Below are 13,944 nucleotides of genomic sequence, written 5' to 3' on the forward strand. Positions count from 1 at the left end.
GAATAATTTACCAGTATCTTACACATCATTTTAAGTAGTAAAGTCCAAATAAGACTAATTGTCTTTTTCTCCATTTTTAAGATCCTGACTTTAAGGACCTTGGAGTTTTGAAACCATTACCAGGTTAGTAAGATAGATATTCAATACTGTTCAGAGGCCTTTGTTTTCTGCTATGATGTATACTCTTGGTTTATTACTCAAGCTCCATTTTTGTATGTTTGTTTGGCATTTTGTTATTTAGTGTGTGAGTTTGAGATGGGCGGTCCTGAAGGCATTGTGGAGTCTATACAAATTATGAAGGAAGGCAAAGCTTCTGCTAGTGAGGCCGTTGATTGCAAGTGGTACATCCGCGCTCCTCCACGATCCAAGGTCAGTCTTAAGGTGAAATGCAGATGTGATGGTCCACTTGAAAAGTGTCTCAGGCATGCATTGCTTTGAACCAACTGGACATGCTTCATACATTTCAGAGTGCAATCATAAGCTACCCTCTTATTTTTGGTTTTGAAAAGCAGCTTGTCTTCCTCTGTTGAGTGTAACTTTGAAGGTCATAAATAATATGGAGAGGGTGCTGCAGAAATCCTTGAATAACCTGGATAAGAGACTCTAAGGTAAATCTACCTGTCTGAAAAATGGATTGAAATGTCATATGTAAGCTATGGTTCTATGCATAATTAACTTATGTTCTTATTCCCAGTGTCTGCAGATGACTTGCTTTTTAACCTAAAATCATATCTATGGAAGAAAAATTCCAGGGATCACAAAGTCATGAATCTGGTATATAAAATAAACCTGTGATAGGGAGCTGAGGGACAGTGGTGATCAGGACCATGCAAAGTGAACAGTAGGTGCTTAACTGTCTAGTTTTAGTTTTTGTTTTTTTAAAAACAAACTCCTTTTTTTAAGCTTACCTTTTAAGTTTATTTATTTCTCCTTTTTGGGGGGAGGCCATTTCCATGGCATGGAGAAGTTCCTGGGCCAGGGTTCAGACTTGAGCCACAGCAGTGACAGAGGTGAATCCTTAACCACTAGGCCACCAGGTAACTCCTATTAAACTCCCTTTGGTGGTAGTCACCAGAGAATGTCAGTCCAGCATTACCAAGTCCTCCATTTCTTGTGTAACATGCTGCAAATCTAGATGTTATACCGTTACCTTGATTTTTCACTGTAGACAATCAATTTAAAAAATTGGAAACGTTATTAAACTAAATTTACTGTGGGACAGATTTAGACCACTATTTAGGAAACACTTGTTTAGAACAACTATTTTTACCCTTTTATGGATGTATCTTAAGAAATACTGGGATGAGTAATTTTGCACCAGTAACTCTCACAGGTTTAGAGTGTCAATTATTTGCTTTTTCTCCCTTTATTGTCATTCTTCAGTTATTGAGTATAGTTACAACCAAGTTTTACTGATTGATTAGATTTAGGGTTGCCTATGTATTGAAGTTGAAACATTTGATTGATTGACCTAGTGACTGTAAAATTTCAATCACTGAGCTGAAGAAATAAAAATTTATCCTGTCTGCAGGTTTCCAATTTAACTCTTAGACAAATATATATCAAAATAATCCACACACTGACACAAGATCCTTGAGGGCTTATAGGGTTTACTAGAGTGGGGAAAAGATCATACGCCTGGTGAGGTAAATCAAAGGTTCAAATAGCATGCAGGGTATCCACTGAATCTTAATGAGAAACAGTGCTGTTAGGCAGAAAAGGTGAGAAGGGTTCTCCAGGTAGAGTGAATAGCATCTGTAAGGTCATGGGATCATAAGACAGTATGGTCTTTCAGGAATTAAACTAATTACAGGTGACCAAATGGAAGCAGAAGCATGGAGATGAGTGGTGAGTCATTAAGCAGAAGGGTCTGTTAGTCCCCATAGATCTTGGATTCATCCCAAATGCCTTAGGATACATGAAAGAGTGTGAAACAGGAAATTGATGTGATCAGATCTGCATTTTGAAAAGAGATTTTCCCTGTCTGGAAACGACAGAGATGTTAACACCACAAGCTAGATACAAAAAAATTTGAAGGCTGTATATTCAAGGTGAGGGAAAAATAAGACTCATCTCTGAGGTAGTTGGTATTTCAGGAAATATTTTTGTTTTCCTTCACTTAATTTTCCATGAATATGTCTCTGGGGTTCACATCTATTTGGGAAGCGTGGTGTATTTTCTCCAAAATTCTGGTTTTAAAGATTCAGACCATGGTCTGGTTTCCAGCTTTGCCATTTCAGGTCTCTTTGCACCTGGAAAAATCTTTTAAAAAATTAACTGCATTATGAAGAAAGACACAGTGATTCCTCCTTTAAAAAAAAAAAAATCCAAGGCTACTGGTGACATAAAACTCAAACTACTACAAAGATTATGTAAGAACTACAGTTTTATTGTGCTCTCAAGTAATCCGTGGGTTCACATGTGCTATTCATTTTCCTTAATCTCTGTGAGTGAGAGATGCTTTAGATTTTTTTTTTTCAACATTTGAGCTCCGCCTCATGGTCATAACGAGCATCTTTGTCACCACAGTGTTAAAGAGAGTGTTTCTATGGAAGTGTAAATACACACCGTTTCCTTCCAGCTGGTAGATAAGCTGCCTTTTGTACAACCCCAGAACAACAATAGCCAGTGTACCTGCCTGCTACAGAATCTGGCATTCTGTGACCCAAAGGGGCAGCTGCCTGCAGAGCTAAACAAAGATGGCTCTATTGTGACAGACTTTCTCTGTTAAATTAAAGGTTAGGGGATAGGAAGTGGCTTTGAATAACTGTTGAGAAAAGCAAGAACCGGAGATGATGGCTTATGTGGGCTTTCTCTTTATATGGAGTTCCCAGCAGCTTATGTGGATAGACTATCAAAGCACAAGTTCAACTTTAAATGGTTCATGTGAATATTTGAATGATTACTGGTCATCGAAACATATTACATGAGGAAAGTACTAAATAGCTTACCATGGTTCTATTAAAACTTACAAGTATATATTGCTTCTCAGCTTTTAACAAATAGAAAATACAGTAGCTGATATCTTCTTTGAGAATCATAATACAGATGATTGCCTTTAATGAAATGTGATTAATGCAGATTGCTTAGAACTTGGAATAACAGAGCCAGAAAGTAAGTTGGAAAATCCTCATTAAATAGATGAATTAACTGAGTCAGGATAGTGAAGTTGTTGATGGCTAAACAATGGGATGTTGAAATATGACTCTGTAGGTGACCCTATTTTTCATACAAATTCTGGAGCAAGGACGGTGGAAGGGAATTATGGTGTCTAGTTCTGGATCTGGTGCAGAAAAGAACCACTAGAGAAGAATGTTGGATGAGCCCATCATGGTAACAACATTAATTCCATGAAAGTTGGAGCTAATTTCTCTCCAGGTACCCAGGGCCAAGAAAAATCTCTGTCATTCAGCTAAAACTGATGGAAAAGATTAACTGATGAATGTCTAAAGAAATGGACATGGTGGCAATCTTCAAACAGTTGAAGAACTGTCATAATAGAGGAATAAGAGGATGAGGCTTAATTTGCATGTTTTTTAAAGTATTACAATTTACTTGAATGCTTGAATCTGGAGAAATATTCAATATAAAGAAGGTTTCTTTTTTTTTTTATTTTAATAATGGAGGTCTAATGAGAGTCCATGGGAAGAGTCCAAGTAAAGTTTGGCAGAGATTTTTATATAATAATTAAAAAGTCAATTAATTTTTGGTATAGATAATATTAAACTCCTCTCTAGACCAAAACTTAATGACTCTATAATAAGTGGCTGTCTAAATAATTGATTAGTAGCAGGGCTGAAGAAAGTTCTCCATTCCTAGTCCTTTGTGATGTCACAAAATCACACTAACTTGAAGACATTGTCAAATTTTTTAGCACCGGAGAAGAGTTAAGTCAAAAGACTTATGAAAGTGTGTAAATGAAGGCATTCTCATTATGGGTCAGTGGTAATGAACCTGAACTAATACCCATGAGGATGTATGTTCAATCCTTGGCCTTGCTCAGTGGGTTAAGGATCCAGTATTGCCATGAACTGTTGTGTAGGCTGCAGACGCAGCTCAGATCCTGCATTGCTGTGGCTGTGGCATATGCTGGCAGCTGTAGCTCCGATTCAACCCCTAGCCTAGGAACTTCCCTATGCCACAAGTGGAGTCCTAAAAAGCAAAAGAAAAGAAAAGAAAAAATATAAGATAATTAATTTAATAATTAAGGTCTGGGGAGAATAAAACTCCAGGCTTTAGTAACCATATATCAGGGGTTCCCATCGTGTCCCAGTGGTTAATGAACCCGACTCGTAACCATAAGGTTTCTGGTTCTATCCCTGGCCTCACTCAGTGGGTTAAGGATCTGGCACTGCTGTGAGTTGCGGTGTAGGTCCCAGGTGTGGCTTGGATCCCTCATTGCTATGGCTGTGGTGTAAGCCGGCAGCTATGGCTCCAATTTGACCCCTAGCCTGGGAACCTCCATATGCTACGGTTGCGGCCCTAAAAAGACAAAAGAAAAAAAAAAGTAATCATACATCATTCAAAACTTCAACTTCTTTTTAAAAATGTTGCTTCAAAATGTTTTGAATAAAATTAGGATTAAAAACTTGACAAGGTAATAAATTAATATTTTATAGTGAAGTTGTGTTGCAGGTAGTGACATGATGAACTTAATTTTTGTGGGCAGCATCTTAAAGATGATTCCCAAGATTTCCAGCCCAGTCCTTGGGACCATGAATATGAGAAAATATCACACACCTGATTACCTTGAATTACTCGACAAAAGAGATTTTGCTGATGCATTGAAATTATCAATAAGTTGATTCTGAGTTAATTAAAAGAGAGTTTACACAAGTGAGCCTGATTTAATCAAAGAATCCTTTAAAAGCAAAGTTTTCTCTGGCTGTGGACAAAAGGGGAAGTCAGAGAGACAGAGGCAACTATGAACATTTTTTAGGAGCTGCCAACAATTCCTGGTAAAAAGTCATGAAGAAAACAGGAACCTTGGTCCAGAACTGCAGGGACCTGAGGTTTCAGCCCCATGTGTCCTTAGCAAAGAACACAGCCCAGCCCACCAATACTTCTAACTTACAGTTAGACTTGGAGATAGCAGGATAGGCATATTATTTAAAGAAGGTCAATGTTTGCTAATTTGTCATGGGAGCAAGGAGAAAATAAATGCAATAGGCGAAGAGTAGCAACCTCAACCATAGTTGAGGACAATGATCAGTTTGGGGGTTCTAAAGATTGAGTCTGCCCTTATTGTCTCCAAAAAGGAAAATGAAAATTGGGTAAACCAAATGAAAAATTTAACTGATTAGATAACTAACTACAGTGAAAATATTATGGTTCAACTTCATTTTTAAAATGAAATTTCAGTTGTGTAGCATCAGATTTTGGAAGGTTACTCAGCTGGACTTTACATATTTTGATCCTTGTCTGTGCATGTTAGAAAATCATATTAATATTGTTGTATCAAGATTTGTTGTGTGGGGTGTGTCTTTTTCTCAACATTTTGGAAAATAGTAGGATGTTCTGGTTTTCTCCTTCAAGTAAAGTGCATGATGGAACAGCCTACCTAAAATAAGAAGGCTTGGTAAATCCAACCACAAATAAAGCAGCAACCACAGAAGTCCTGGACTATACACTTTTTAGAATGTGCTTTATCCATCAAAGAGTAAAATAATAATATTGAAATATTATTGAAATAATATTGAATAATATTGAAACTGCAGTCAGTTTTCTTAGACTGTGTCATATTTAATTTGTATTTATTGTAAAGAAAACTATTCTGATAAATCTTAAATAATTGCCCCCAACAATGTTTGTTTTCTGCACACTATTGTGACAGGAGGAGGGGGATCAGGTTGAATGGTTGGTATTAAATGTTTTCTAAGTATATTAATTTAATAAATTGTTTGCTAAATTTACCTGCTTTAAGTATACGAAAGGGATTCTGCTCTCCATACAGTGTGATTTGGAGACAGATATTACCAGAAATTGTTTATATGTTCTGAAGCTTCCCACATCCTATTCAATACATCATTTTGTCAGCTCAAACTCCTTGTGATTGATTAGAAAGAGGAATGCCTCAAAATGATTCACTGAGAGGAGATTGTAATCTGACTATTTTACTGGAGTTATATATGATTCCGTTTATCATTTTTTTCTTCAGTAGAGAGACTAAAAAGCTTTCTATAGTTTTTTTACCTTAAGTAAAAACATTGTCACATAGCATTCTTCCCCTCGGTGATATTATGGCATGGCTTTAAGCTGACAAGATATCACGTAAATCATAATGTGGGGAGGGCTTTATATGATATATTCTATAGCTAGTGTGGGAAAACTTGATCTCTTTTCAGGTAATGGCATTTGGCTTCTGCAGTAACAGCTCTGCACCCACTTAAGCTAATACTCACTAGAATATTTTGTTTCTTTTTTTTAACTAAAAAAGATTTTAAAATGATTGAATATTTCAGAAGTGAACATATAAAATCCAGTGACTGTAATTGTTCACTTCCTCTATGAATAGTATTCTGTCTAATAAGAATGGCCTTTGAATATAGAAGGTTCTCAGACTTCAGCTTTAAGAATGCAAATCATTCACCTCTCGTGGAAAATACAAAGTTGTGAAATGAGACGACTTGGCCAGCTATGCAAACTGCCTTCCTAACTCTTGCAATATTCTTGCATAAAAAAATCTTATTTTAAAAGAAAATTTAAGACAGCCATTTATTTCAGAGGGCTGTATTTATTTTCTGTGAATCTCATTTATATCTCCATTGTCAACATGTTTCTTAGTCTCTTTAGAAAAATAGACATGGTTTTGCTTTGCTTGCTTATTTGTCAATTTTTTTGTAGTTTGTTTCTGTTTAAGACAATCAGTTTCTTTCAGGAATATCAGTCTTTGAAAAATTTCAGAAAATTTTAGATGGGGCTGCAGAGTGTGATACTAAGGAGACAAGTGTTAGGCAGATCTGAGTTCAAACCCATCTGTTACCTAAGGGCCCATGTCACTATGAGAAAGTTATTTGGTTTTCTAAACCTTGGTGTTCGTTTGTTTTTTCATTTTCAAATAGTTATAATAAAAAGTTTGTATCACCATTGAGAGATTTGAGTGAAGTAACACATTAGCAAGATTAAGTTCTTGCCAGTACAAATAATAAATCAGCATTTTAAATTGTGCTTCTTCATGCAATGTAAGAAAGAAACCTGAAATAATTGTTCACAGATATCTAGCTACCCAAAAACATCACACAATCAAAAATCTTTCTTTCTTGAATTAGTCAGATGATTATTATTCTTTCTGTGGGCATTATGTTTGTTTTTGACTACTTTGTAAGGACATTGGAAGGAAGGGTTTTCAGCCACCCTACTCCATATTTTCTCTTATTGGTAACTGTGTATGTTTACAATTGTAATTGCAATTGAGAGGTAATAAGCTACGTTGGAGTCATTATATCATTTTCAAAAAAATAAATATATATTTGATTTTTGGTGCGTTTGACACATATTTTACCTTCTGAAAAAACCTAGATTTTATAGGTATTTATGTATTGTGTATTTTTATAGTTTTCAGTTTGTTTTACTTTTAGTCAGGATGGGGCCACTGAAGAGATTGTTAAAATAAGAGTTTGGGATTTTAATCCTATTTAAGGCTCTCACATTGATTTGCTTGTTTTCCTTGAGCAAGCTATTTTATGTCCTTTGCTCCAGTTTCCTGATACAGATCATCTTAATGACAGATCCATTTCCTTTTTACAAATCCATATGAAAATCTGAAAAATAAACTAGTTAATAGAAACTGGAAAGATTTACCATTTTCAGATATGTCTTCCTAGGGTGGACGTTATTGGAATTTCCTAGATAATTTATAGGAATGCAGTACTTGGTTGGAAAGGGTAGATCCAAGAACGGCTACATGAGTAACATTTGAATTTTTTTTTTTTTTTTTTTTTTTGTCTTTTTGCCATTTCTTGGGCCGCTCCCTCGGCATATGGAAGTTCCCAGGCTAGGGGTCTAATCCGAGCCGTAGCCGCCAGCCTACACCAGAGCCACAGCAACATGGGATCCAAGCTGCGTCTGCAACCTACACCACAGCTCACGGCAACGCTGGATCCTTAACCCACTGAGCAAGGCCAGGAACCGAACCCTCAACCTCATGGTTCCTGGTCAGACTCGTTAACCACTGCGCCACGACGGGAACTCCACATTTGAATTTTTGATAGAATAAAATAAAGCAATAACCTGGGAATGAAGTCCAAGCAGGCTTTCCCAGGCGGTATGTTTTCTAAGGCTGTGGTAATGGTTGCTACCTTAAAGTCAGCATCAAAGTATTTGGGAATTTTGAGATAGCTTCCAACTGAAATGTTAGAGATTGCCTATACATGAAAACCTTCTCATCATACAAAGCATAATAAAACTCAGTGCTTTCCACTGTTTCTCAGTTCTGTCTGTTTCCCCCTATTTTCCTGTTTTTGTTCTTCCTTCTGAGAGTTCTATGAGGATTTCCTGACTTGAGATTCACATTTTATTTTCAGTCGATTCCTTATAAGTGTATAACATACTACTTATATGCTTTTATGCCATAGTTTTGAGTTATATTATAAACACCTTGTTTTGAGTATTACTGCATATTGTTTCCCACTGATGATAATAAAATGTAAATTATTCCATATAATTATCATTATTTATAGCACTCAAAGTCTGCTGTATAGGTGCCTGATAATTATGTGATGGATGCTGAAAAAAATGAGGTCAATAAAGAAAACAGAATTTCCAATCAGTTGGTCATTAAAGGTACATCCATTCAAATTTTTTGGAGTGCTTAACATATGTCACACATGTTTAATGCTTAGAATAAAATAAGTACAACACTGCTCCAACTTTTCAGGAACACAGAGTTTAGCAAAAGATACATATAACCTGTAAATAGAGCTTAAAATATGCTCAAAATAATGTTTTAGCACGAAAGGAGAATAATGCCACTGCGGTTGGGGAGTGGGAGCAGTGAACATTTTTTAAAAATTATTATTACGTAAGTTACAGATGTTTAGCATTATAATTCAATACCTGTACACTCTACAAAGTGTCTACCAAAAGTCTAGTTACCAGCTGAGAGTTGACCCTTTCACTCATTTTGCCCACCCTCAACTCCCTTTCCTTCTATAATCACTAATCTGTTTTTCTGTATCTGAGAGTTTTATTTTATTCATTTTTTTTTTTTTTTAGAATCCACATATGAGTGAAATCTTAGAATTTCACCTGACTTATTTCACATGGAATAATATCTTTAAGGTCCATCCATATTGTTGCCAAAGGCTAGATTTCATTCTTTTTTATAGCTGAGTAGTAGGGCAGTCCCATCAATAGCATATGGAAGTTCCCTTTTCTCGCCACATCCTTCCAACATTTGTTTTTTCTTGACTTTTTAATCATAGCCATTCTAGTTGATGCGAGATGTCATCTCATGGTGGTTTTAATTTTCATTTCCCTAATAATTAGAGGTGTTTCATATGTCTGTTGGCCAGAAAGTAGAAAATGTCTATTTAGACCCTCTGCTCATTTTTTAATGAAGTTGGTTTTTCTTTTTGTTGTTGTTGTTAATTTGTATGAGTTCTGTATATATTTTGGATATTAATCCCTTATTGAGTTTATTATCTGCAGTATCTTCTTTCATTCAGTAGTTTGCCTTTTTGTTTTTCGTTTTTTGCTTTTTAGGGCTGTACCCATGGCATATGGAGTTTCCCAGGCTAGGGGCCTAACCAGAGCTACAGCTGCCAGCCTACGCCAGAGCCACAGCAATGCCTGATCCAAGCTGCATCTGCGACCTACACCACAGCTCATGGCAACGCCAGATCCTTAACCCACTGAGCCAGGCCAGGGATCAAACCCGCAACCTCATGGTTCCTAGTTGGATTCATTTCCGCTGTGCCATGACGGGAACTCCCCTTTTTGTTTTGGTGATTTTTTTTTTTTTTTTTTTCACTGTGCAGAAGCTTTGTAGTTTGATGTAGTTGCATTTATTTATTTTTTCTTTTCTCCTGCCTTTGGAGTCACAGCCAGGAAAACATCACATAGACCAGTGTTAATGAGGTCACCACTTATGGTGTCTTCTCAGAATTTTATGGTTTCAGTTGTTACATTCAACTCTTTAATCCACCTAGTTAATTTTTGTTTATGTTTTAAGATAGTGGTTTAGTTTCATTCTTTTGCATGTGACTGTCCAGCTTTCCCAACAGTATTTATTGAAGACACTGTTCTTTCTCCATAGTGTGTCAGTTGCTTCTTTGATATAAATTAATTATTTATATAAGTGTGGGTTTATTTCTAGACTCTCAATTCTGTTGTATTGTTCTGTGTGTCTGTTTTTGTGTCTGTAGTATACTGTTTTGATTAGTACAGTTTTGTAGTATAATTTGAAATCAGGAGGTGTGATACCTCTTGCTTTGTTCTTCTTTCTCAAGATTGCTTTGGCTTGTAGGAGTCTTTTGTATGTGTATACAAATTTTAGAGTTATTTGTCCTAGTTCTAGTAAATATACTCTACCTCAAAAATGAAGCAGTATAGTTATGTGAAATAATTAAAACAGATTATTTATTTCCACACATTTTTGGAAGTAAATGAATGGCAAAGGAATGTGTCAGGAATATTTAAAACACATTTGTTCTGATTAAAATAAAACTGTAAGTATGAAAACTTGTAATTGATTCCAGATAAGTTAGAGGAAATAAGGAGTGTTTGGGTAAAAATGCTCAGCTGTGGGAAATGGTGCATTTACCTTAAGAAAGGATAATAACATTCCAAAAAATTCTTAACCACAAATTGATCTGAGTCGTACATCTTTACTTTCTACCATCCACAGGGGGAAAATAATAAGGTTGATTACAATCAAGACTGTCTTGTGAGACTGAGAAAGAGAAGGAAGTCCTGGTGCTTTCTGAACTACTTCCATATCTTCATTCTGGGAAATTAGTGTGTCTTTGTTGTTTTACAGATCTACTTGCGGTTTTTGGACTATGAGATGCAGAATTCAAATGAATGCAAAAGGAATTTCGTGGCCGTGTATGATGGTAGCAGCTCTGTGGAGGATCTGAAGGCCAAATTCTGTAGCACCGTGGCCAATGACGTCATGCTCCGCACGGGCCTGGGGGTCATCCGCATGTGGGCAGATGAGGGCAGTCGGAACAGCCGATTTCAGATGCTCTTCACATCCTTTCAAGAACGTAAGAATCCCTGCACCTCACTGTTTGTCCTTCAAATGTGTCATGTGATGCAAATCTCATAAACTGTTAATGGTGTTTTCTTCATGCAGTTTGAGCACAGCAGGGTGAGCCTTAATAAGTTGTTAAAATCGCTGCGATTCTATTTCCTTCACTTTGATCCAGTGACAGGAGGGTTACAGATTACATTTTGATTACTTATTTCAGCATATGCATCATAGCTTTGCTTAAGACAGTTCACACTGTTCAACTGGGAAATGATGAATTTTGTCTGTCTTTGGCTTATCGCTTACGAGGCTATAGCACTGATGAAGGTTGAGTTCAATCTTAAAAACCTGCATAGAAATATTTGGCAGTTCTCTTTAGTAAGCTTCTCTTGCAGTCCTGCTGATTTTGAATAGGTCTGTGACTACAGAGTTCCAATTAAAAAGCAGGCAAAGAGGGAGAATTGCTTGGGAAAAAAGTACATAGAAAAGGTTTCTGAAAATATTTTAAATGGTGTCATGGATGATACTCAGAGTTATGGGCAAAGCACAGCAACTTTGGAAAATCATGTTCTAACAAATAATGAGTCATGTTAATAGACATATATTTGGAATGTTCCTCAGAAACTGAATGATTCATATTTAATACATTTATACAAATGAAAAATAACCCTAAGAAATTCAGCTTTATAAGGACTGAATACCTTGTCATTTGAAACTATGCTTTTTTTTAAATAGAAAAGACAGCATCTTTTTGAAATGTCAGGGATTTGTCAGTGATAGGCATAGCAGCCACTCTTTTTTCAATTTGTAAATGTTAAATGTGTTAGACGATTATTTTATATGGTGAATAAATTGTTCTCTAATTATCCAGTTAGAGAATTCTAGGGCACCAGAAGTATTGAATGTTACTCTGTCTTTCTAAATCTTGATACCATCCCAGGGAATGTTAAATCTCCCAGCACTATTGCAAATTTAAACAGCCTGTTGCTATCTATGTCTTCATTTCAATAGTTGATCAAAATGTTAGAGGAGGTAGTGCATCTTCATTTCAGCAAGGTACAGACCAAAAAACAACAAAAAAAAACCTTGTCGTTTTCTTGCTTAGGATTCAAGAGATTCAAGAAAGCACATTTGGTGTTTTTGCCAATGATTGTTCAACCACATCCAATCCACTGCACCTTTGGTGAGGGTCAGAGTGTACCTTAGTAAATATTTTTATCAGTTTTGGATAATCATGGATTGAGAACTTCTTTCTAATTTAACAGGTATGGGAAGGGTAATTAATTTTTGAAATGATGTAAATCAAGTTTTTATTATTATTATTATTATTATTATTATTATTATTATTTCTTTTTTGCTTTTTTTTAGGGCCGCACCTGCAGCATATGGAAGTTCCCAGGCTAGGAGTCAAATCGGAGCTACAGCTGCTGGCCTACACCACAGTCACAGCAATGCAAGATTCAAGCTGCATCTGCAACCTACACCACAGCTCATGGCAACGCTGGATCCTTTAACCCACTGAACAAGGCCAGGGATCGAACCCGCAACCTCATGGTTACTATCAGATTCATTTCCGCTATACCCCAATGGGAACTCCATTTTTTTTTTTTTTTTGCTAAGTTTAAAAAAAATGTATCAGGAAATATGTAATTTTTTATCACAGCTACACCATAAAAGTAAGGATAACTTACAATATACATTCTTACATTTCATATATCAAATAAAGAACAATAATATAAAGGAACCCTGACTCTTAGGGTTTTGTAAGATTTTTATTACACTCAAACTCACTATTAGCCAATACTTTTCTAATAATCAACAAAAAACGTCTTACGCAGTATTAGCTTATACTAAGGAAAATACAAAAAAGCAGCTCAAAGAAGATTTCCCCCCCCCCCCCGCCCCGCCCCTGGGAAGCTGCACTGGTCAAAATGCAAATCACATAATCACATAGTCTGTTCTTTGTTGGGTGTTATTAACGAGGAGCAGAGTAGTCAATTAGGAGAGGTTGACCAGGATGCAGAAGCATCTAGAATCATGAGAAAAGGCCAAAGGAGAAATATGTTTATCTTAGAGATTTCTTTGTTCCAAATGTGATAACTACCTTACACTTAGGTGGGTTATATGGATTAAGGCCTGAGAGGTAAGATTAATGTTTGTTTAATTAATGATAGGAAATCATTTGAGTGTAATTCAGGAAAAAAAAAATGCCCAGCTAATAGCAGCTGCAATGTTACAAAATCGAATGGATTCCCACAGAGGATATTCCACAGATGATATGGGAGAAATCGATTCTTATCTGGCAAGAATGGGGCAGGGAAAGTGCCTAAGTTGAGTCCGGGTAAATGAGACGAGGCTAAGGTCTGAGGTCCCTTTCAACTTGAAGATTAAAATCTGTGAATCTTTAAAATTGTGCTTATGTAAGAAATGGTGAATTATGTCATCCTGTATATATATCATTAGAACTATTTCAGTTTCAGATAAAAGAGTTTTCTTGCTGTAATTAAATGATCTCCGGAAGTCATCCAAGTGGGTGGACATTCAGTGACTAATCCAGAAGAAACTGTGTATTTTTCCTAAGAAAGCACCCAACCCTTTATGTTCCTACATGGTGGTTGGATGGTCACTTTCATTTGAATGAGTATTATAATAGCAATTTCTGTGACTATCTCATTAATTCACAGTGAGCTTTGATTGAAACAAATCCATCCTCTGTGTCATGTTGCCTGTGTAGTTTTGTTATGGTATTTTGT

General features: G+C 36.2%; 1 protein-coding gene across 8 annotated transcripts in view; it reads left to right on the forward strand.

The window, feature by feature from the left end:
• The window catches only part of NETO1 (neuropilin and tolloid like 1), a 108,726-nt gene that overhangs the window by 61,950 nt on the left and 32,832 nt on the right, over positions 1-13,944 (forward strand). For 4 of the 8 annotated variants that reach the window (XM_021099207.2, XM_021099199.2, XM_021099205.2 and 1 more), the window contains exons 5-7: positions 82-123; positions 203-369; positions 10,979-11,207. In XM_021099207.2, coding sequence (XP_020954866.1) covers positions 82-123; positions 203-369; positions 10,979-11,207 — 438 coding nt within the window. The remainder of the gene's footprint in view (positions 1-81; positions 124-202; positions 370-10,978; positions 11,208-13,944) is intronic. The other 4 variants (XR_014840916.1, XM_021099211.2, XM_021099215.2 and 1 more) reach the window with 2 other exon arrangements.

The sequence above is a fragment of the Sus scrofa genome, chromosome 1, assembly GCF_054392235.1.
Source record: "Sus scrofa isolate SSC_HxYL_T2T_F1_AM1 chromosome 1, Sscrofa_HxYL_maternal_Yorkshire_Landrace_v2.0, whole genome shotgun sequence".
Classification (NCBI taxonomy): Eukaryota; Metazoa; Chordata; class Mammalia; order Artiodactyla; family Suidae; genus Sus; species Sus scrofa.